The sequence below is a fragment of the Malaclemys terrapin genome, chromosome 8 (genome assembly GCF_027887155.1).
Source record: "Malaclemys terrapin pileata isolate rMalTer1 chromosome 8, rMalTer1.hap1, whole genome shotgun sequence".
Classification (NCBI taxonomy): Eukaryota; Metazoa; Chordata; order Testudines; family Emydidae; genus Malaclemys; species Malaclemys terrapin.
The window spans coordinates 72420369-72445307 of record NC_071512.1 but is presented as its reverse complement, the minus strand read 5'-3'; the positions used below and the strand labels follow the sequence as shown (position 1 = coordinate 72445307).

At 43.4% G+C, this 24939-nt stretch overlaps 1 protein-coding gene across 3 annotated transcripts in view; it reads right to left on the bottom strand.

Moving 5' to 3' along the window:
• The window catches only part of CDC14A (cell division cycle 14A), a 125683-nt gene that overhangs the window by 80575 nt on the left and 20169 nt on the right, over positions 1-24939 (bottom strand). For all 3 annotated transcript variants that reach the window (XM_054037281.1, XM_054037283.1, XM_054037282.1), the window contains exon 4: positions 11728-11820. In XM_054037281.1, coding sequence (XP_053893256.1) covers positions 11728-11820 — 93 coding nt within the window. The remainder of the gene's footprint in view (positions 1-11727; positions 11821-24939) is intronic.

Sequence of the window (24939 nt, the reverse complement as noted above, 5' to 3'; positions counted from 1 at the left end):
ATTCACTCTGTGATGAACTATGTAGGTCAAAGGATGCTTTTATACTCCTTAAAATTAAACTTTTTTTCAACATGAAAGTTACTCAACTAATCTACGAGAACCAATGTATCTCACTATTTTAGAAGCTGTTTGTTTTTTAAACCAGAAGAGTAACTAGTGTGCATATGAAAATATTCCATAATAAAGGGGGCAATTTTTTGGTTTACAGTCACACTGATGTAATAGACCAAGTTGTTATCTGCACATCAGCGATCAAAGTTTTACAGCATCAACCAGCCAAAGGAATGTTAAATTACCAAATTATTTTTCTAAGAGATTAACTGTATCCTGTGCATATGCAAGCCCTAGCAGCATATGGTGGCAATCAGAAAGTATTAGTTAGGACTGGTGAAAAGGATAGCTTGGGACAGGCACTCATATGAGCAGAGACTGCCAATTGTACCACATTGCATGGAAATTTTCCAGGGTTCTTCCCACTGGTACATTTTAAAATACACCTCTACCCAGATATAACGCGACCCGATATAACACGAATTCGGATATAACGTGGTAAAGCAGTGCTCGGGGGAGGGTGGGAGGGCTGCGCACTCCGGCGGATCAAAGCAAGTTCGATATAATGCGGTTTCACCTATAATGTGGTAAGATTTTTTGGCTCCCAAGGACAGCGTTATATCGGGGTAGTGTACTTCACTTGCTGCAACACTTGCATGTAGATTTGAATTCAGCGTTAACTATTGGAACAGCAATTTTAGAAAGTCCCGGATCAGAGAATCACAGTCTGGATCGGAGGTCATCTGCATGCTTGCTCAGCAAGGAGCACACACTGCCCTACGTAGGTCTTCAGCGCTCTGGCAGGAGCTCTGCAGAGGCGCTTGATACCCTGCCTACTCCAGATTCCTTTACATGAGTTTCTGTGGTGGGAGTTCACTGTTTTACTCTCCATCTCTCTTAATTCAGTCTTCTGGTAATAGGGGATTCATAGACTCTAGGATTGGAAGGGACCTCGAGAAGTCACCGAGTCCAGTCCCTTGCCCTCATGGCAGGACCAAATACTGTCTAGACCATCCCTGATAGACATTTATCTAACCTACTCTTAAATATCTCCAGGGATGGAGATTCCACAACCTCCCTACACAGTTTATTCCAATGTTTAACCACCCTGACAGTTAGGAACTTTTTCCTAATGTCCAACCTAAACCTCCCTTGCTGCAGTTTAAGCCCATTGCTTCTTGTTCTATCCTTAGAGGCTAAGATGAACAAGTTTTCTCCCACCTCCTTATGACACCCTTTTAGATACCTGAAAACTGCTATCATGTCCCTCTGTCTTCTTTTTTTCCAAACCAAACAAACCCAATTCTTTCAGCCTTCCTTCATAGGTCATGTTCTCTAGACCTTTAATCATTCTTGTTGCTCTTCTCTGGACCCTCTCCAATTTCTCCACATCTTTCTTGAAATGTGGTGCCCAGAACTGGACACGGTACTCCAGCTGAGGCCTAACCAGCGCAGAGTAGAGCGGAAGAATGACTTCTCGTGTCTTGCTGACAACACACCTGTTAATGCATCCCAGAATCACGTTTGCTTTTTTTGCAATACCATCACACTGTTGACTCATATTTAGCTTGTGGTCCACTAAGATCTCTTTCTGCCATCCTCCTTCCTAGACAGTCTCTTCCCATTCTGTATGTGTGAAACTGATTGTTCCTTCCTAAGTGGAGCACTTTAATAAAGACAAATGCAAACTTCATCCTGTTTACCTCAAACCATTTTTCCAATCTGTCCAGATCGTTTTGAATTTTGATCCTATCCTCCAAAGCAGTTGCAATCCCTCCAAGTTTGGTATCATCTGCAAATTTAAAAAGCCTACTTTCTATGCCAATATCTAAGTCGTTGATGAAGATATTGAACAGAGCCGGTCCCAAAACAGACCCCTGCGGAACCCCACTCGTTATACCTTTCCAGCAGGATTGGGAACCATTAATAACTACTCTCTGAGTACGTTTATCCAGCCATTTATGCACCCACCTTATAGTAGCCCCATCTAAGTTGTATTTGCCTAGTTTATCGATATAGATGCTTAAGATTTGCAAGGAGTACTTCATTCCAACAAGCATAGAGGCTGCTCTCTACATTTGGGCCTCTACTATGTTGCTCTGTACCAGTACTGAGTAGTTCCTTTTAACACCATTATGGTAACAGAGGGGAAGCTGCTCCGCAAAGGCCAGCTAGAGCAGCAAATAATCCTGTAGCACAGGGGTCGGCAACCTTTCAGATGTGGTGTGCCAAGTCTTCATTTATTCACTCTAATTTAAGGTTTTGTGTGCCAGTAATACATTTTAACGTTTTTAGAAGGTCTCTTTCTATAAGTCTATAATATATAACTAAACTATTGTTGTATGTAAAATAAATAAGGTTTTAAAAATGTTTAAGAAGCTTCATTTAAAATTAAATTAAAATGCAGGGCCCCTCAGACTGGTGGCCAGGACCCAGGCAGTGTGAGTGCCACTGAAAATCAGCTCGTGTGCCGCCTTCAGCGCACGTGCCATAGGTTGCCTACCCCTGCTGTAGCATGTATCAGGGAGAAGGTGGTGGTGGGGGGGGGGGGAATAAAACACCTTAATCCCTCCAGAACCTGTCCTAAGGGCCGGCCCACTGCTGGGACTGGAGGAACTTGTGGGAAGGGGGCCAAGATGGGGGAAGAGAATGCTGGGTAAGGTGCAATACAGAACTATCCCTCCCCCTTACCAAAAAAAAAAAAATTAAAAAGTCCTGAGTACAGCAGGTTAAAATATTAGTTAAAAAGCAAGGAACTTTACAAAACTATTCTTAATCACTATATCTGGGGGAAAACATACCTTTTTTTAAAGTGCCTAAAATATAACAAAATATAACCTGGTAGGAATCTGCCATGTCCAAAGTTTCCAGGGTAGACTAAACCTCTGAAAATCCACATCCTACTAAAAACCATTGGGGGGGGGGAGATTTTCTCCATTAAAAAGTATTTTTATAGTTGGTCTAGAAAGCTGTGAAACTACTAAGTTATCAGGTAACTAACCTTAGAACAGTTCATTTTCAAAATCATATTTACCTTTTAACTTATTTTCAATGGTTTCTATGGAGACCTAAGTTTTCCACAGTTCTAATCTGTTTTACAGGCTCAATATTGTACTAAGAATCACAATGCACATCCTCAAGATGGCACTGAATGGAAAGTTACTGATGCAGTGACAAACAGAGCTAACATATTTAGAATATTTGTTTATTCCTGTTTAGAATATTTAGCTTTCCATGTTATGACGCATTATTGGGGGAGGGGGGAATCTTTGCAGCCTTGTTTTCAAATTTGAGATTTCTGGCTCAGATCTGAATTTCCAACATTGTGGAGTTAGATCTGTTAACATTTTTGCAGTGCAATTTCTTTCCATTTTGTTGTTAGGTTAAGCAGTTTCATGCCCAGTAGTATCCATGACTCCTTCCTCTAAAAATCACTTTTCAGTAATATGGTTTATTAATTGGCTTGTTTTGCAAATAAGTATTTATAAATAGATAATGACCAATGAAAGTTTTAATATTTTTAAAATTATTTTTACAACGTCCAACTGTGTGCCAGTACTTAACAAAACAAATGGCTCTTGCTTGGGAGAGCTTATAATCTATTATTTAGAAATATTACTTGTAAAGGTATCAAATGTGGGAAGGGATGGCATGAGAATGAACAAGTGGAAGAGCCCTTCCCATCTTTGTTTTTCTTAAAACGCATTTACAATGCAAAAAGTAATTGACAGTTACACAACACTAACCCATTTAGAGAATATCAGGGTAACAGTAGGGACAATGAAATGAGAACGTATTCTTCCTTACTACTTTAGTAAGTCTAGCAACAAGCATGTCCCTTCAATTTTGAGCTGTATCATGTATGTAGGAGGATGTATGATGTTCAGGGACCCCTACTACTACTTTCTGGTATATTCAAGTCTGGTTAAGTCATATGTAGTCCCTAACTTTAGGATATACGGTACATTATTACTAGACCATCCGACTGACTCTTATCTACACAATCTGAATAAATCCCCACATAGAAAGCATTCAGTTAGCACAGATTATGTAATTCTATATTTAGAATAAAAGTTATCCTTTCTAGTTGGAGACAGAATTATGAAAGTGTAAAGAAAAAAGAATGGTTTGAACAGGATGACAAGCATTTTCCTCCAAAGACTAGTTACAGCTTGAAAGGAGGTCACTTGTTGCATACTGCTTTAGTAATACATATAAATTAAGGATGGATTGCCCTTTATTTTGTGAAGAAACAAAATGAAAGATATTCAAAATGTGAGTTAAATTAATTTAAGCACAAACATTTAATTCTGCAACATTATGGTGGGTCTTTTTGCCATGTCTGAGGCTACAAAGGAATATAAACAGATCTTGAAAGTGAAAGTACAGCAGTCTCTCTTTACAGACCATGAACTGTGAAAATGTTGGTTCCCTAAGTGGGAAGCTTGCTAAATGATCCAAATATGGAAGTTTTCTTCACAGTAATATGTTAATTTTGAGGAGACAAATGAGCAGTTGCATCTTAAGAACTGAAGTCAATGCTAGTTACCAAGATTGAAATAATAATGACGACTAGGATAGCAGTGCTAAATGAAGGCATAACACATGATTTAGAGACAATACAGAGAGTATTTAGAAGAGGAGAATGAGAAAAGGAACCACCTAAACCAATTTAACAATTACTCTGGCTCTAAACTGGAGTCTTCAGCCAGTACTGCTCTTGGGGTATGTCTACACTGCAGGTGGGAGTGAGCCTCCATCCTCAGTAGACAGACTTGCACTAAATTGGCTCGAGTTAACATGCTACAAATAGCAGCACAGACATTGCACCTTGGGCTCGCAAGCCCACCCAACACTTGGTTGCAATGGCAGATCAGTCACTGGGACAACGGGGGACCCTGGAATTGGGGGGGCTCCCAGGGAGCAGGACAGAGCAGCTTTTCCCCCTGCGCTCCAGGTCCTGCCGTGGCAGCTGGACACTGTCTCCTAGGTTTTATTGCCTGTTTCCTCTACAACCATCAGTGCTGGGGTAGGAGGGGAAAGCAAGAGAAAGTGAGGAGAAGAGAAGGGGAGAGAAAGAGGTAGGGGATTGGTAAGAGAAGGGGATACAGGAATGGGCAGGGAAGCAGGAGGCATTCCCTGGGCAGCAGCAGCCCCAGTAGGGAGGCAACCGCAGCAGCAGCTGGTGCCGGAGTGGTTGCCAGCAGCAGATGGGGCTCCCCCATTACGCTGTTCTGTGGCCTCCCCATCCCACCCAGGTACCACTGTAGGCGGGTGGAGAGAACCAGGGAACCAAGGGGACTGGCTTCAGCGTGCATGCATGTCCCCTCACCCAAATATAGCAGTCAAACTACGCCTATGGCCTAGGGTTGCCACTTTTGGTTGGATATATTCCTGGAGGTTTCTTCACGACAACCTTTAATTAAATATTAATATTTAATTCCTGGAGACTCCAGGTCAATCCTGGAGAGTTGGCAATCCTACTATGGCCCCAGGACTGGAGGAGCTCTAACTCCCTGCTACAGCCTCAGGGCTGGGGGAGCTCTTGCTTCCCGCTGTGGCCAGGGTAAGGGGGTGGGACACAGAGCTGCTCCCATCTTGGGGCCGCAGGGGGACAGGGGACAGAAAGGAGAAAGATTGCAGAGCTGCAGTGTGGGGGGCAGAATGGGGCAGACCGTGCGTGGAATGGGGTAGGGCAGGCCTGCACAACATGCGGCCCACGTGGGCTCACTGTATGGCCCGCGGCAGTGGGTGAGGAAGGGGGGCTGAGGAGGCAAGCTACGAGTCGGTGGCTGACCTGTTCTACTGATCTGGTCTGGCTCCCATCCCCTCTCCAAGGGTTGCAGCTGTCTGGAGGTGCCTGCCTTCCATGCCTTCCTTATTCACACCCAATTCATTCAACAGGGCAACTGATTACAAAGTGGGGGGAAGATCTCATTCTACTTCTAGCAAAAAGACATTTTTCTTTTACCTTAATTATGCTACCTTAGGGGCCTGCTATAACATATTACCAAGGTTCAATACCACTGTTTCAGCGGGGCGGCGCTGGGTAAGGAGGGTTTGTTTCCGCAAGGCGGGCGGCGCTTGGAGGGGGAGGGGAGTGTTTCAGGGGGCTGGGCAGTGCATTTTCACAGGGCGGGCAGTGCTGGAGGGGTTATGTTTCAGGGGGCTGGGCAGCACTGGGGGGGGCGCGTTTTGGCGGGGCCAGGGGCGTTTTGCCCCTCAGCTGTTTTCTTTGGAGTAATATGGCCCTCGCCGCTTTACGAGTTGTGCAGGCCTGGGATAGGGAAAGGGGCAGGGGAAGGGGCAGAACAGGGTGGGGCTGTGGGCAGGGCCACAAGCAGAAGGGGCAGAACTGCAGGCGAAGGGGGTAGGGAGGGGAGCAATCACTTGCTCTGGCCGAGGGACCCACAAACTCTTAATCCGCCTCTGCCTGGTTGTCTGGGCTTGGGTCACTAGCTTGAGCAGCTGCCTGAGCCACAATATCTACACTGCAATTTTTTTTGAGCACTACCATGAATCTGTCTACCCAGACTGTGAGGCATGCTTCTTGCTGCAGTGTAGACATACCCTGAAAGTCCTTTCCACCCCCAATACCACCCACCACCACATGCTCTGATCCTGGGTTCCCACCTTTGGGCAGTTTGGGGGTGGAGAAGATTAGAATTTGGTTTATGTTCCTGACATTTAAGGGAAGAGAATTGGGGCTAGAGTTAAAAGACCCTATAAGGGTGAACATGGATTTTCTCCCTCTGCCTTTCCTCTGCAGGAAAGTCTCTCATGAGATCAGTAAGAAATTCATATCAATATCTTCTTCATAAGCTGGGGGGATGTACCCCACTTTCCACTCTCAATGAAGGTGCAAATGAGCAAGGTGGTGCCTGTTTTATGTACAAGGGAATACATTTGGAGATTAGGGGAGAGAGACAGACAGTCAGTTATGATAAAGTAGTTTGTTTTGTTATCCGACTCAGGGCAAGACTCACAAATCCAGAGTTTCACACTAATCCCCTTTCACACTTAGGCCAGACTGAATTGTCAGATCTCAGTGGCAGAGGTACAACTGAGGTGGTATGTCCCTTTATTGCTAAGAGTGGGATTCAAAACTGTGGTGGAACAACTGCCTTCATTTGGGGGATGACGCTGAGATGGACCTGTTTGGGGGAGGTATAGCTCAGTGGTTTGAGCATTAGCCTGCTAAACCCAGGGTTGTGAGTTCAATCATTGAGGGGGCCATTTAGAGATCTGGGGCAAAAGTCTTTCTGGGGATTGGTCCTGCTTTGAGCAGGGGGTTTGACTAGATGACCTCCTGAGGTCCCTTCCAATCCTGATATTCTATGATCCCATACTGACAATGACTCGCACTGTATGCTCTTACATGACAACTCAGCTGCAGACACTGCTTCCATTCAGTGGCCACATTAAGTGGAAACAAATGACAGAACAATGATACTGCATGAGGATTTCAAAGGTTTGTGGTAGGATTTGTATCCTTAATCCAGGCGATAGAGGAGACAAGATTACATCTTTCATGTGAGACTCAGCTTGGAATAAAGATAGAACTGATGTTAGCACCACTGCACTTCAGGACATTATGCAGGGATGTTAAAGTTCCTCACTGAGGTAGCTGATAAGCTAGAATGCTAACATCCATATTGATGACAGACAGCTCAGTAGTTCATGGCTAGAACTCTGAAGTTTTTTTTTATAATTTGTTTTATATTTCAGGAATTTCTTATTTCGTTTTATCCATTAAAAACGTTTTATTTCTTTATTACATTGAGGTATTTAATGTAAATCACCATATATAAATAACAGCATATAAATCCTAGTTTATGATTTTATTAAACATTATTCAAGGCCTTGAGATACTCACCAACAACTATCAGTTAGCTACACCAAAATACCCCAGACAACTCCTTAGAGTCCCCCCTTGATGTTTACTGAGTACTGCAGCCCCTTAAATAACCCCCACTTCTCCATCCCCACTCAGGGGCAACACAGATCTTCCCAATCCTTCCTGCTTCCTTCTCCAGCACTGACTCCACCCCAGTCCCCACCTCTATATTGTCAGGGAGCCCTCCTTCAGGCACCCTCTTCTCCCCTTATATGTCCCTTCTCTCCCACTGAACCTCATCCTACCAGCTCCCCAATGAGCCCCAGAAAACCCTCCCTTCCTTAAATATTTCCCCTCTCCCACTGAGCCCCAGCTCCCTCTAAGTCCCAGAAACCCCTTCCCTATTCCCCCTTAGATGATTCCCCCTGTCCCACTGATCCTGCCCTGGGGAGTTGGGTAGAAGGGCATCATGATGACTGGCCCAAATCTGACTAAGTCTCACTGCAACTCCATGCTCCACGTCATAACACCCAGACCAGGGAGCCAGGGCCAGCCCAGTGGTACAGGAGCCGCCACTGCATGGTAAGTTTTTAATTTTATGTAGTTTTTGTTAAGGTTTTATTTTATTTTGTGGTATTGTACAAATGCAAAAATACATGGGGCTCTATTCCTGGCCACCATGTGGTTAACTGCTGTCTTCATATGGCTGACCACTCCCCTGAACTGCTTCTGTGCATTCAGAGTAATATCTCAACAGAACAGGAACAAAAGCCATACCTTCCATTTGAGTTTAGACCAACAGTACTAGAACTACTGGGAATGCTTCATGTTGTGACCTGTGCCAAATTAAGTGTAAAAATGTAATAAGAAAAGCCAAAGAGGAGTTTGAAGAATGTCTAGCAAATTAGTCAAAACAATCGTAAAGAATAGAATTGTCAGACATATAGAAGAGCATAAATTGTTGGGCAAAAGTCAACATGGTTTCTGTAAAGGGAAATCATGTCTTACTAATCTATTAAAGTTCTTTGAAGGGGTCAACAAACATGTGGACAAGGGGGATCCAGTGCACATAGTGTACTTAGATTTCCAGAAAGCCTTTGACCAGGTCCCTCACCAAAGGCTTTTACGTAAATTAAGTTGTCATGGAATAAAAGGGAAGGTCCTTTCATGGACTGAGAACTGGTTAAAAGACAGAGAACAAAGGGTAGGAATTAATGGTAAATTCTCAGAATGGAGACGGGTAACCAGTGGGGTTCCCCAAGGATCAGTCCTAGGACCAATCCTATTCAACTTACTCATAAATGATCTGGAGAAAGGGGTAAAAAGTAAGGTGGCAAAGTTTGCAGATGATACTAAACTGCTCAAGATAGTTAAGACCAAAGCAGACTGTGAAGAACTTCAAAAAGATCTCACAAAACTAAATGAGTGAGCAACAAAATGGCAAATGAAATTTAATGTGGATAAATGTAAAGTAATGCACATTGGAAAAAATAACCCCAACTATACATACAATATGATGGGGGCTAATTTAGCTACAACAAATCAGGAAAAAGATCTTGGAGTCATTGTGGATAGTTCTCTGAAGACGTCCACGCAGTGTGCAGATGCGGTCAAAAAAGCAAACAGGATGTTAGGAATCATTAAAAAGGTGACAGAGAATAAGAAGGAGAATATATTATTGCCCTTATATAAATCGATGGTATGCCCACATCTTGAATACTGCGAACAGATGTGGTCTCATCTCAAAAAAAGATATACTGGCACTAGAAAAGGTTCAGAGAAGGGCAACTAAAATGATTAGGGTTTGGAACGGGTCCCATATGAGGGGAGATTAAAGAGGCTAGGACTTTTCAGCTTGGAAAAGAGGAGACTAAGAGGCGATATGATAGAGGTATATAAAATCATGAGTGATGTGGAGGAAGCGAATAAGGAAGCTATTTACTTATTCCCATAATACAAGAACTAGGGGTCACCAAATGAAATTAATAGGCAGCAGGTTTAAAACAAATAAAAGGAAGTTCTTCACACAGCGCAGTCAAGTTGTGGAACTCCTTACCTGAGGAGTTTGTGAAGGCTAGGACTATAACAGCATTTAAAAGAGAACTGGATAAATTCATAGACGTTAAGTCCATTAATGGCTATTAGCCAGGATGGGTAAGGAAGGGTGTCCCTAGCCTCTATTTGTCAGAGGGTGGAGATGGATGGCAGGAGAGAGATCACTTGATCATTACCTGTTAGGTTCACTCCCTCTGGGGCACCTGGCATTGGCCACTGTTGGTAGACAGGACACTGGGCTAGATGGACCTTTGGTCTGACCCAGTATAGCCGTTCTTATGTTCTTATGCTTTGGACCCATATCCTTCTCTGGTACTCAGCTCTGTCTTTGCTTAAGTTTGCAAACCAGTGAAGCTGATACAGCTTTAATTTATAGCATCTATTTCAGAAAACTACCTCTTATCTCTTTTGGAGACTAGTTTGTCCTCAGTTTAGTTGTTTCCCCTCTGGTAGAAATCATAATTATAAGTTTGTTGCTCTCTTGGAATTCTGGATCCAGTCTTGAGGATGGATGCAAGGAGACGTTACTGACCCTGCACAGTAACAGGAGTTCTTTGAGATGTTTCTACCTATGGTGCTTCACTACTTGGGGCATAGGGCCCATGCGTACCTGAAGCTGAGCTGAGCACCTATAGGGACATTACTTGAACACCACCACATTCTTTCCAACCCACAGATATCTCCAGTGTTTCCAAAGAATTTTTGATAGATTTTTCATGACAACCTTTTCTCAGTGATTTAACATTCATTCAGATACACAAATCCACTTTGGGGTAAAGTTTGGCATTAAAAGATCACAGGATGCTTTTTGATACTCTGTTTTAAAACCAAGCTTTTAAAATTAAAATTAGTATTTGATAAAAAAAGAGAATGACATGGTAAATTTTACAAGAGTTTGCTGTTATCAGCCACTACCACAACTTACTACAAAAAAACACACACCTCATTCATAAGTCTGATCCTTTTGCTCGCTCACATAGTGTGATCATAATTCTCAATGCGTGACAATTTCCTAGGTCAAAGAATGATTATTTGCGGTTAAGGGAAGCTAAATTGTAAGGGGAAAGGTCCAAATTAAACACTTCTGCAGTAATGGTGGTTAAGGTTTAAATTTTCCATTCTTAAGACTTTCTTCAGAATTCTGAGATAATGCCATTTGATTACCTTTTCTGATTTCCTTCAAGATATACGCTACCTGTATGAGAAATGTATAAGCTTGATATCTACATTAGTTTTCTTGAAGTGGGAAACAAAACAGATACTGCTAGAGAAATAATTCACTTACAAAAGATAAGCAATTGGAGCAAGAAATACCAATTGCTAGAAAATCTATGACTTATCCTCTAAAAGGACTAAGATCTTTCCCCATGTACCTCATGTACTGTATAAGTGGCATATTAACTCAATCTGTACTGCTCAAGGATAATGGAAAAAAGTCAGTGTACTTGTATTTGCATTATACATTAAAATCTGTAATCATATTTGTTATTCAATTAGTTCAGCTATAGCACAAACACTTTTGGAAACCCATCTTAATTACTGATTACATAAACAATTTATCCTAAAGTTAAACTTTAAAAGATCAGAATAGGCTACTACAGAAAAAGCAACTCCATCGAAGTTCTAATTACACCTTGAAGAAACAGTACAAAGAGCTAGATTACAGAAGATTGAATGACGGTCTCACTATTTCACTGAAGTCTATGTTTTGCTGCCATGTAAAACTATGGCTAAAGTGTCTGCTCAGGGAAGAATAGAGGTGTATATAAACAAGTGATACTTACTGCATATGACCCTATTAAAAATGCTGCATTTGCTCGTTTCCGCTGATCAAAACTGGTATAGTGGACTATTTTCTTTCTTGATAGACTGAATGACTGTTTAAAGAGAAAGGAGACAGATGTGTCAGCTACGTTAATTACAGGAAAACACAGGACTTACAAAAAGCCAGAGCTTTAGAAAACATCATTTTCAATTTGAAAAAATAATGAAAAATATTATGAGGTGGGTGAGGCAGTATCTTTCATTGGACCAACTTCTGCTGGTGAGAGGGTCCCGGAGTCCAGCCTCTAGCCCAGAGGTGGGCAAACTACAGCCCGCAGGCCACATCCAGCCTGTGGGACCCTCCTGCCCGGCTCCTGGCCTGGGAGGCTCGCCTCTGGCCCCTCCCCTGCTGTTCTCCCTCCCATGAAGCCTCAGCTTGCCCCACCGCTGGCACAATGCTCTGGGCAGTGGGCCTGTGAGCTCCTGGGGCAGCGCCCAGCCTGACCCGGTGCTCTGTGCTGCGCGGTGCATAGCTATAGCACCACCAGCGTTCCAGGCAGCGCGGTAAGGCGGCAAGGAGCGGGGGGTTGGCTAGAGGGCAGGGGAGTTGGGGTGGTGGTCAGAGGTTAGGGTGTGGATAGGAGTCGGCGTGGTCAGAGGGCGGGGAACAGGTGGTTGAATGGGGGAATGGGTCGGGGGGGCAGTCAGGAAGGAGGGGGGTTGGATAGGGCAGTCAGGGGACAGGGAAAAGGGGTGGTTGGATAGGGCAGGGGACAGGGTGGTGGTGGATGGGGCAGGGGTCCGGGGGGGCATCAGGGGGTGAGAAGCGGGGGGGGGGCGGCCACATCCCCCTCCCCTAACCGGCCCTCCATACAATTTCCAAAACCCAATGTGGCCCTCAGGACAAAGAGAGTTTGCCCACCTCTACTCTAGCCTGAGCCTGAATGTCTGCACCACAACTAAACAGCCCACTGGGCTCGGGCTGAGTCAGTTGGCATGGGCCAGCCATGCATATTAACTACAGTGTAGACATACCCTTAGTATTAGGCCTAATCTTATTTCCCTCATTGATTTTACTAATCCTTCTATAATAATTATAATAATTAATGGAGATATCCCATCTCCTAGAACTGGAAGGGACCTTGAAAGGTCATCGAGTCCAGCCCCCTGCCTTCACTAGCAGGACCAAGTACTGATTTTGCCCCAGATCCCCAAGTGGCCCCCTCAATGATTGAGCTCACAACCCTGGGTTTAGCAGGCCAATGCTCAAACCACTGAGCTATCCCTCCCCACAAAACCATCTGAAAAGAAACAGTTAAATAATTGCACAGATAAGGAGATACAAGTGATAGTGAATAAGTGTTTAAAAACAGCAATATTTAGTTCAAAGGATTCTCTTTAGAATGAAATAAAGGAAGACCAAGGATTATAAAATCTCAGCAAGAATGGAAATCTCAGAAATCCATAACTGACTTAAAACCAGAACAGTTAGTTAAAGCACATGTGAACCACAGTGATGCAGTGATCTTTAGTTCACTCAGTGAATAAGTGTTGAATCACTGAATTTATAATATTGATATTTTGTAATTCCATAATTCCACTAAATTATGTAAGCTTCAGATCACAATGAACTTTTGAACAGATAAGCATGGATTTTTACACTAATTCTGCAAATGTTTTAAGCAGTATTCGTGGAGACTGGGTTTAGAGGGAGCAAGTTTGACAGAAACCTCCCTCAGATTCAGCACTGAAAGGTTTTGAGGAGTACTGCACACTACTACAGATTTTTGCAGCATTGTCAATTAACAATTTAATTTGTGCTAGCCATACTGACTTTTAATGCATACTGAAAATAAAATTTAAGATACAGAATTTTCTACAAGGGTTCATATGAAAGCCTTAAATACAAAAAAGAATTTCTCTAAAAGAAACCAAAAATAGCCAGCAAATTTAAGAGAAATTTATTGTAATACTTTCATCAGTTTCTTTACTCCTATCCTCCATAGGAATAGCCCCTCAAGCAGTGGATCTGTCTGTATGTTATGATAAGCTGGTCTTATTCACCACTGCTTCCACAGGAGGATAAACAGTGTGATTTAAATTAATGTGACTGGAGAACATCTAAATGGGACTATAATCCCCCAGAGTGGGGGAGGGGTATCCTCACAGATTACAACAGGTCATGTTTGGAGACAGACAAGCATGACTTGCTTTATATTTATTTATACGTGCACGCCCCCCATCTTCTATGGCATTCAACGGATATTAAAATCTGACAAGTCACATCAATAGCTCAAGAATATAGGAATAAGCCTTTTCTTTATCACATTGGCATCCAGCATTCTGTGATTTTTACCAAGTCTATTATGGTCTAAATCAGAAAAAATTACAGTAATAGTGCCACATAAACAACAGTTGTAGTTTATTGTCTATATCTCTTATTTTAAATAGTTCATAGCAACATAATTTACAGTTCTTTTGAAATACAATTCTTTCTATAGCCAAGAATACTTTGGAATTTGATTTAAAAATCATTTTAAAAATTGTTGAGTAGTCATTTAAAAACCTCCTCTACTTAAAACAGCAATCTTTTTTTTTAATTTTTTTTTAACAGGGTGATAGTAGACTGCAGTAATATACTACTACTGATGGCATTATTATTGTACCAAGAGAGAGAGGGGGCAGAGGTACACACCCTTAAATTTTCAGAAGCATCTCTGACATTTAAGATAAACTACTGGAATATAGAATTTTCATTGCTTCTATGCCATTTGGAAGAAAAAAAAATGAAGTGAGAGCTACACTTCAATCTCTATGGACCCAGATTTCTATATTGTACATTTAAATCAATTTTTGACAGTTCTTAAAGTTTTAAATAAGAGATTGAAAACTGGTCTTGAATAACTGGCATGAAAACTCATTTACAATACAGCAAATGCTGAGAGATTTACAAAATAAGCAGATTGCAAATTCCAGTAGATTCAGAAATGTGGAACACTACTACCATGCCATATCACTACTTAGCTATGTAAAAATCCCATTCATTTAGGAACAATGACACCCAGTACTGGCTGAAATGACATTGTTGCAAGAGTACTACACTGTATCTGCACTTAACATTTACACAATTGAAACTTCTATGTTCAGATCAAGTCCAGTTTCACCACTATTGCTAAAGTTATACAGACTAGAATTAAATGCAGTAGATTATATTTAACATATTAAGCTAATAGACCTCCAGTTCTGCAAGCTGATCCGTGTGGGCAGAAATTTAAAACGCATGTGGAGCCCTCTGAGATCTGTGGATTTTCGTAGAGGTCCACTGCTTAGATCAGCTTACAGGGCCAGGCCTTTAGTTATGCTAAAACACTTAGAAATAATTTATAGTATTTGCCAAAAGAATATCTACAATTTTAAAGTTTACACATGTAAGGGGAAAAAAAAAAGTGTTCAGATTACTTTCAGCTAGTTTTTAAAATCTATATAGTGCCACATACCAGCTGTTTTTAAATATGTAAAGAAAGATTTAATATGTACAATACAAAGAATTAAGAATGCTCTTCCTTTGGTTTCCTAGGATACCATAGTTTGAATGTTACAGTAGTAAAACTCATGAAGATCTATATTAAAAAAAATCAGTTAACTTGCCTTGTAGCATTTGAAGAATGTGGACTAAAAGTGCTTCTTTATTCAAAATTATAATAATGAAAAGTTACTTATTTTAGTAATTTAACTAGAGCTTTTACTATACACAAACCATCAGGCTTATTCAACAAAGAAAAGTTTCTCAATTAGTAAGGATGCAAAAGTCCACTTAACAACATGACAATAGTGCTATACATTTCATGGTCAACTCTGGAATATGCTCAGACTACTCTGAAATTAAAACAATCTCTAACAGGAAGTCCTTTTGTAATATAAAAACACATGAAAAGCAACATGCTAGTTCTAGTTTTAAGTAAAGAAAATCCAACCCATTAATTTACACAACAGAATCCCAAACAAGTTCATACTGTTCAATTATTTAGAGAGATTAGAGACAAACCATAAGTGTTACAAAAGAAAGTGCCAGAAGTTTTAGAAATTATCACTTATGCTGTAGCTAGATTAGCAATTTTATTAGGATGGTCACTGGATGATGTCACAATATATTACGCAATCAATATGGCATAGCCCTTGCATTGTTCACCATGAAGATACTGTTTTGCATTTAACAGAAAATTAGATTACCACAAGTAAGAACTGCAAGTTCAGATAAATCTAAGCAAAGTTTGCAAACTGTCTCATTTATCATAGTTTAAAATATTAAGCCCTAAAGTTCTGTGCCATGCTAAAAATAAAATTTGCAAGTAATTTTTGTTATAGCAATTTTATGAAATCAGATTTATTTGGCAGAACAAACAGTAGTATATAGCACAGCATGGTTACTTTATTTGTTCTTCACCTGTTTGAAAAAGAGTGCACCCTTGAGCTTCCCTGAACAATCAAGCTCCACAATATTGTAATGTTAAAGTGGGTTAAGCATTTCACTACAGCTTAATTTCAAAGAGCAAACAGGATATTATGATCAAGCATTCTTGTCTTGCTGTTGATTACTCAGAACAGCATATCATCTCCATAGCAATCAGTGATCAAAACACAAGAAATGAAACAAGGTCAACAGGCTCTCTTATCAAGCATAACCTCTCAGTGCTTTACCTAGAGTTTTGCGGGGGGAGGCGGGGGTTGGGAGAAAAGAGATCCTTGAATAAGTTCTGACTTTACAAAAAACAGTTCACTATTACAACTGTTTGTGTTTTAAAAATGTTAATCTACTTTTGACACTCGCCAAGCCACACCTTAAAAAAAAAAAGCAGTGACTTTTCTCCCCACCATGTTTAAAGACAAACATCTGCCCTGCCCCCGCACAAGTTGTGGGGGAATGGAGATTTTCCCTGGTTATGCTGTATGCGAGTCCTACTGTTGAGCCTATGTGAGTTTTACGTTTTGCATAAATAATGTGTGCCTCAGTTTCCGTGTGCTGCACCAATACCTCGGTGGTGATAATAGGGGTGTGTGACTTTGGCTGAGACCTCTGGGGCAGGTGAGGCTGCTCCAGCTGTCTGCATGTATGCTATGACAGGTGCCCTTTGTAACCTGTGACCCAGGGAGGGATGCAACCAGGTGACTCTTTGCCAGGGAGCAAAGAGTGGAGGAGGAGCAACAGGGGTGTCGGAGGTCAGGTTGCTGGAAGCTGGGCTGTCTGCTTGTGGGGACTGGAAGAGAGGGATTCCAGGGCTTCTGGCCCAGGACTCCCCAAGATGGACATGGCTGAAAGTCACTGATTTCTGTCCTACGCTGTATTCCTGTCAGCTAATAAACCTTCTGTTTTACTAGGGTTACCATACGTCCAGTTTTTCCCGGACATGTCCGGCTTTTCAGCAATCAAACCCCCGTCCGGGGGGAATTGCCAAAAAGCCAAACATGTTCGGGAAAATGCCGGCCGGGCACTTCCTCTCCCGCGGCGCCTCTGCTACGCTCCTCCCCTCTCAGACTTTCAAAGCCGAGCTGCCCGAGCCAGCGCTACCAGCTTCGGGCAGCCCCCCCCGCCTCTGGACCCCGAGCCGCCGGCCAGGCACTTCTCCTACCCGGCTCCAGCTGCTCTGCTCTGGCGGCTCAGGGTCCAGAGGCGGGGGGGGCGGCCCGAAGCCAGTAGCGCTGGCTCGGGCAGCTCGGCTCTTAAGGGCAGTTAGGAGCAGGGGTCCCAGGAGGTGCAGTCAGGGGACAGGGAGCAGACGGGTTTAGATGGGTCAGGAGTTCTGGCGGGGGCTGTCAGGAGGTGGGGGTGTGGATAAGGGTCGGGGCAGTCAGGGGACAGGTAGAGGGTAGGGTCCTAGGGGGCCAGTTAGGATGTGGGGAAGGTCTCAGGAGGGGGCAGTCAGGGGACAAGGAGCAGGAAGGCTTAGGTAGGGGGTGGAGTCCTGGGGGGCAATTAGGGGCAGGGGTCCCAGGAGGGGGCAATCACGGGGACAAGGAGTGGGGGGGAGGGTTGGGGGTTCTGAGGTGGTGGGAAGTGGGAGACAGTGGAAGGGGCAGGGGCGGGGATAGGGCAGGACAGGGGCAGGGCTAGAGCGGGGCTCCTCCCGTCCTCTTTTTTGATTGTTGAAATATGGTAACCCTAGTTTTACTGGCTGGCTGAGAGCCACAGCTGACTGCAGAGTTGGGGTGCAGGGCCCTCTGGCTTCCCCACGAGCCCCGCCCGGGCAGACTCGCTGCAGGAAGCACATGGGGAGGAAAGGGAGGCTGAATGCTCCAAGGTCAGACCCAGGAAGGTCAAAGCTGTGTAATCTTCTTGCCCTGGTGACAGTATGCTCAGAGGAAGGAGGCATGCTACCCCAGAGTCCTGACTGGCTCTGGAACTACTCCATATGAAGCACTGGCCCGGTGACTTCATGACACAAATACACTCACAAACACAGCTGAAGTACAACTTCTCAGAAGCCATTTAACTTATTTAAAGTACATCTTGGTTATAAACAGACATGCTGCCAAGTATTGTCCATTATACTAAATATATGTGACTGTACATCAAGGAATTAAAAAAACCCAATAAGGGAATATTTAAGTGGAAACCAATATTTGATGGGCTGTAGTTGTCACTTAGTAATTTTCTAAGCATATTTAATTTGTATTTCTGTTAGGGGAACTTTGTGTGTGTTTTCTGAAAGGAGTTTTATCAAATGTTGATTTTTTTGCAGTAGTTCCCAACTGACATTTCCATAATCTGCCTCCACTTCCAGATTGGATATAAGGACTGAGGCTTTGTTCCTATTATACACAGAGCTGGACTCTCAACACCACCAGGAACTTGACGAGAGATTCTCAACCTAGAGACTCAGTGTGAACAAGAGTGTCTCCATGTTTCTGCTCCCAAAGGCAGCTACCCGCATGAGAGGGAGGTATTACAGATCTCCACTCCCTAAAGATTCTGCCAGTTTCAGGCAGAAAGAAACCATGGTAATTTGGAGAAGAGATAGCACATCACAGTGAGGCTTCAGGCTACAGCTGTTTAAGGTTGCGAGTTTGTCATGGAGGTCACGGATTCCAGGATTTTCCGTGACCTTTGCATTGGCTGGTGCGCTTGGCTCAGGGGCTGCTCAGACAGCCCCTGTGCCAGGTGCACTGGCTGCTGCTGGGGCAGTCTTGGGCCACCGCGCCCCCCAGCACAAGAAAAGTTTGGGAGTGTGTGTGGGGGGGGGGGGGGGGGGGAAGGAGGTTGGGACACAGGACAGGATGAAGCAGGCTCTGGGCAGTGCTTATCTGGGTGGCTTCCCAGAAGCTGTGACGTCCCCCTCATCCAGCCAATGGGAGCTGCAGTGGCAGTGCCCTGGGCAGAGACAGCGTGCAGAGCTGCCTGGCCACACCTCTGCCTAGCAGCTGAGCAAGGGGGACATCTCAGCTTCTGGGGAGCCTCCCAGGTAAGTGCCACCTAGAGCCTACCTCATCTCATCCCCCAGCCCCTACCCCCTCCCACACCCAAACACTGCTGCTGCTGCTGGGGGGAGGGAGAGGTGGAGCCAGGTAGGGAGCCTGCCGGCCCCACCAATCGCCCCTCCCCCCCCAGCAGGGGTCCCAAGCTGTGCACTGCAGCCCATGCCCCCCCAGCACCAGCGAGGGTCCCAGGCCAGGCACCACTGCCTGCACCCCTTCTCCCCCAGCACCCAGGCTGCCCTCCCCACCCAGCACCCACGAGGCCCCCTGGGCAGTCCCCCAATCCCAGTTTTAGTCACGGGTATTTTTAGTAAAAGTCATGGACAGGTCATGGGCCATGAATTTTCGTTTACTGCCTGTGACCCATCCGTGACTTCTACTAAAAATGCTACATTTTAGTCATGGGTCTTACAGATCATCCACTGCTAGAGGACTGCCCAGAGAATAGTTATTCTTTCCACCAGAGCAGCTCCTAGCCTGCTGCCAGAAGCTGCCTTCTTCTCTTGGAACCAGCAGTTCTCTCAAACGTGTTCACCTGCTTCTTCTTTCAAGCCATTACAGCAGCAAGTTATTCAGCATAACAAATGTCTCCTGTTCGATAAACTATTCTACTTTACAGTTTACCTCTACTACATTTATTGTCCCTTTTAGGAGATATAAACACAACCTGAACATTTTTACCTCCTATTCTTCACCCTTTCCGTTTCACTGGAGACTTGAGGTGAGGCTCCTAGAAGGAGACTAGGGCAGTGAGGTAGCCAGAGCCTGAAGCTCATAGCATTGCTAAAGACAGCTGGTCGAGGCAGCCTCCTTTGCCATATCTGAGTGGGGAAGAGATGACAAGAGGGGCAAGAAACAGAATGCTGAGCAGGATGCACCACAGCTGCATGCACTGCAGGCAGTGATCACATATGGGAAACCAATTGGGCTCTTACAACTATCCTCTAAAATCAAGTTGGCTAGTGTGCTAAAGATTAGTGCCCTTTACATCATGTTGTACTGGAAGATGTGAACAGACTGATTCTAACCTCTGATAAAATAAAACTCCACACTGTACCTTCTTTATTTCACCCACTTGACATACCCTACCGCACTAGCTCCTTACCCTCTTCTCTTCCAGAGCACATGTAATAAACAAGAAAGCCATGAAGTGTCTCTTCTTATGTACATTACACCTGTGTTAGGGTTTTTATACTGGTAACCATCACCATGTAAAAAGATTGGGAATGGTGAGATCCCCAATGGAGTCTCTGGAGCTTTGCCATTCGAGGCAAAAATTTTGCTTGGAGTAGGATTTATTTAAACCCATATAAACCAATATATTTTGTTGGAGATACTTGTTCACTTTCAACAACCCATTACAGTCTTGTCTGTTACACACAATGCCTAAAGTAGAGTGCAATGGTAAAAAACAGTTGTCTGGGGCTTTTTGCACAACAGAAGAATATTTGAGTAAGAGACTACTAGCTCAAGTAGATAACACCTCTGGCATTTTCCCTTAACAGAAAGCTAAAACAAATTTAAGAAGCTGAAGGCTTTCCATTTCTCTTTGGGGCATTTTTGAGCAGGTAGGGGGTAATCACATTTTCCATACTCCAGTTTGTCCAGTTAAATATTTGTATCCCCACATTTCCTTCATAAGAAGAGATTAGGGTGACTAGACAGCAGATGTGAAAAATCGGGACAGGGGGTAGGGGGTAATAGGAGCCTATATAAGAAAAACATTCAAAAATCGGGACTGTCCCTATAAAATCGGGACATCTGGTCACCCTAGAAGAGATAGCTGTAGAGTACATAGCCCTTTTTAAACAAAGTACTTAAAAACAGAAGGCTCACAACAACAAATAGTCAATATATTAGCTACTTATTTGTTACTCACATAAGGAAGTCACTACACTAAGGACTAGTTCACACGCTAATCTAAGTCATCACAGCTGCTTGCTATAGATCAAAACCTAATCTCTAACAAGGACATTTGGATTTGACTTTTAGACCTTGTCTTGACAGGTAAAAAGGGTGCATTTTTCAATTGTTAGCTCCACTGAATTAAATAAGGAAAATCATTTATTCATATCTGAATATTGGTGACACCACAGCAGATTATTCAGAAGCTCTCTCATTCCATTGCCAGCTCTGAGCCCTCAGCAGCTAAACTCCCAGTGATCTGCCGCAGATACTTTCTATTAATCTCCTTGCTGATCGTCCCCTGCTACGATGACCCATGACCACTCCGACCATGACTACTTTCTCAGGGTTACTTCCATCTCAGTGCCTGATGTGACCAAAGTACGTAGGCTTGTGCCTGCTGACTTCCGACAGCAGATTCTGCTTCTGTCCAATAATATTTCTAAGGCCTTGGCTACACTTACCAGCTAGTTCGACGGCTGGAAATCGAAGTTCTGGGTTCGACTTATCGCGTCTAGTCTGGACGCGATAAGTCGAACCCGGAAGTGCTTGCCGTCGACTGCGGTACTCCAACTCGGCGAGAGGAGTACCGCGGAGTCGACGGGGGAGCCTGCCTGCCGCGTGTGGACCAAGGTAAGTTCGAACTAAGGTACTTCGACTTCAGCTACGTTATTCACGTAACTGAAGTTGCGTACCTTAGTTCGAATTAGGGGGGGTAGTGTAGACCAAGCCTAACAAATGTGTCTTTTCCATCCAGGAGATATGGAACAGTCTTTGCCAGCACCACACCTGAAAGGCTTCTATTTTCTTCTTGTTAGTAGCATTAACTTCCCATGATTCAAATCCATAAGTCACTATGGAAAAAATTATGCTTTCACTAGTCAAATCTTCATGGCATCTTAAAATGTATGGTTTTTCCAAAGTCCATAAAGGAGGCCATGGCTGACTGAGCCATTCTTAGTCTTCTTCAGAACCGCCTCCTTGGTTGGATATTTATGATCCTAGATGACTTGACCATGAATCTTGATCCCTGTTTGCAACTTATTTTATTAATTGTGTAAATATGCATGCATTTAGTTTTCACTCATTCAGGAAGGGTTTATATCCCTCACTGTTTTGACAGACTCCACAATTAATTGTATTTGATCAGTGGTTGTAGCAGAGTATTTCGTCAGTATATCTAAAGTAGGTTAAGTAGTGTCCATTAATGGAAATCCAAATTCCATCCACTTTGTCAAAAATTCTGTGTACAAGCCCTGAAAAGTTATTGTGAGACATGCTGAAGAGGTTTGGGAAAAGTATATACAAAATGTGCATGTGTGTGGCACACCCTGCCCAGTGGAAAAAAAACCACTCGCTTGTCACCTGCTGCTATTCACACTGCAGTCTGTCAATGTTAGACTTGCAATGAGTTCAGTGAAATGCTTTGGAACCCCCATCTCTGCAGTATCCTCCAAAGGTGATCATGTCAGACAGTACTGAATGTTTTAGAGTAGTCAATGAAATACACAGTCAATGGATGATTATACTCCCTGCATTTTTCAATGAGGTGACAGAGGTGTGTGGTCTGATAATTTTTGCCTTGACCCTCTCTGAGCTTAGCGCAATTGAAAAGCCGCATCAAGATGCAGGTTAACATGTCTGAAAGCTAAAAACGCAGCCAGCTAACATGGCTTCAGATGTATTAGCCTGTGTCTTGATCAGGCTTTCAGTCTGCTATGCTAACTCAATTGAGTTAACATGATTTAAAAAACCACACACATGCTTTTTGCCAATTAAGAGGGAAGACTTAAAGGGAGCTCCACTAAATAATCCTTATTTTATTTATGCAAATTCTAAGAGCCAAGGATTGCCTCCCCGATTCCTCCAAGATTTAAGGTACACCTCTACCCCGATATAACACGAATTCGGATAGAACATGGTAGAGCAGTGCTCCGGGGGGCGGGGCTGCGCGCTCCGGCGGATCAAAGCAAGTTCGATATAGTGCGGTTTCACTTATAACACAGTAAGATTTTTTGGCTCCCAAGGACAGCGTTATATCGGGGTAAAGGTGTATTTTGAGGACCATTATAATAGACTGCTTTCTCCTTTCTAGAATTACTGTCACGAATAGTTAGACAAGGTGAGGGAAATAGATATAACAAGTTTAAGATGGTGTTAATGTCTGAATTCCAAAAGAGAATTTAATATAGAGTACATTTAACATATAACAAAGGGGATTATTTAAAAAACAACCACCACCACCACCACACAAACACACCACAAGCAGATAACTTAGAGTCCACATACTGTATACAAAAGGAACAGTTTTAAAAAAAGAAGTGTCATTAGTCCTTACCTAGCAATAGAAAAACTAACTTCAAGTTCAGTTCTTTCCCCTGAAGATAAATCATATAACCCTTATGTAAACTAACTACAGCATCTTTAAAGAAAAATGTTGATCAACCAACCGAATGCCTAGACCTGCAATTTATGTAATAGATTACCTTAACAGTTCAAACATTTAACACCCCCCTTCAAGGTCCTCACTTTCAGGCTCTACTACTGCAAAATATTCCCCTTTGACTTCCCTCTTCAGCATGTATAAAATGCTGTGATTAAAAAAACCTTCCTAGCCTATCATTTTAACCATGCTCTCCCCCATATGAATCTCTCCACTGGCTTCCCCCTCTGCCACCATATCAAATTCAAGCTTCCTGTCACAGTTGTCAATGCCCTACATAAACACTCCAACCCTATTTATCTGCTATTGTCTTGCTTTGAATCAGCCCTCCACTTCTAGGATGGCAGATCCAGCCACCTATTTATCAACTGCTTAATTCCATACTGCCTTCTGTCATGAAATGTCCTTCCTGATTTTTAATTAAAAGACCCCTCACCCACACCACATTTAAGTCCCTTCCTAAGACACATTTCTGTTGTACTGCATATGGAAAAGACTCATTGACTTATACCAACAGGAGAATTAATGCTTCAACTTTATTTTGCCAGTACCTGATCCAGGGCCATCTTGGGCACTCAGCTAATATATTGTATCCCTTCCCTTTAATCATGGCCGCCGGGGGGGGGGGGGGGGGGGGGGGGGGGGGGGGGGCAAGTGGGGCAATTTACCCCAGGCCCCACAGGGGCCCCCCATGAGAATATAGTATTCTATAGTATTGCAACTTTTTTTTTTTAAATGGAAGGGGCCCCCAAAATTGCTTTGCCCCAGACCCCCTGAATCCCCTGGGCAGCCCTGCCTTTAATCTGTTTGTTTTTGACCAAGTACTCCACAAGACCAGGGCTGGGCCTTGTTTTTGTTTGAAAGATTCCGAGCACAATAGGGGCACTAACAAGAAATATTATGTTTAATATTAGACATATTATTAACAATACTGGCACAGGAAATTCCCAATTATGCAGTCCAACATTTAACTTCGACACACAGGACATAAATTCAAAAACCTGAAACTAATGATTGTTTTATACACATTATAAGTAGGGTTTGTGGTAGGACTGGTTGGAATTTTCCCAACTAAAGAGGTTTTCAATCAGAAAATGCTAATTCATTCAAACCAGAATTGTTCCTGAAAACCCCAGGCTGCCAGAGTTTGTGGCTCCAGGGCAGCCCTGCTATGCAGACTGCCTTGGAATTGGGAACCCAAGGGTTTCCAGGGTCATGGCTCCACAGGAAGGAGCTCAGAAACCCGGTGCACCAGGGCTAGAGCTAGGGTTCTCAGACTCCGTGCAGTGGAGCTGAGAAGTCCTTTGTTGGGCTTCCAGGGTCTGTGACAGGGGTTCTGAGGAAAAAGTGGTATGCAGTGGTGTAATTACAGACTGTATCAAGATGTACATGCACAAGGAGGGGCCAAATTTAG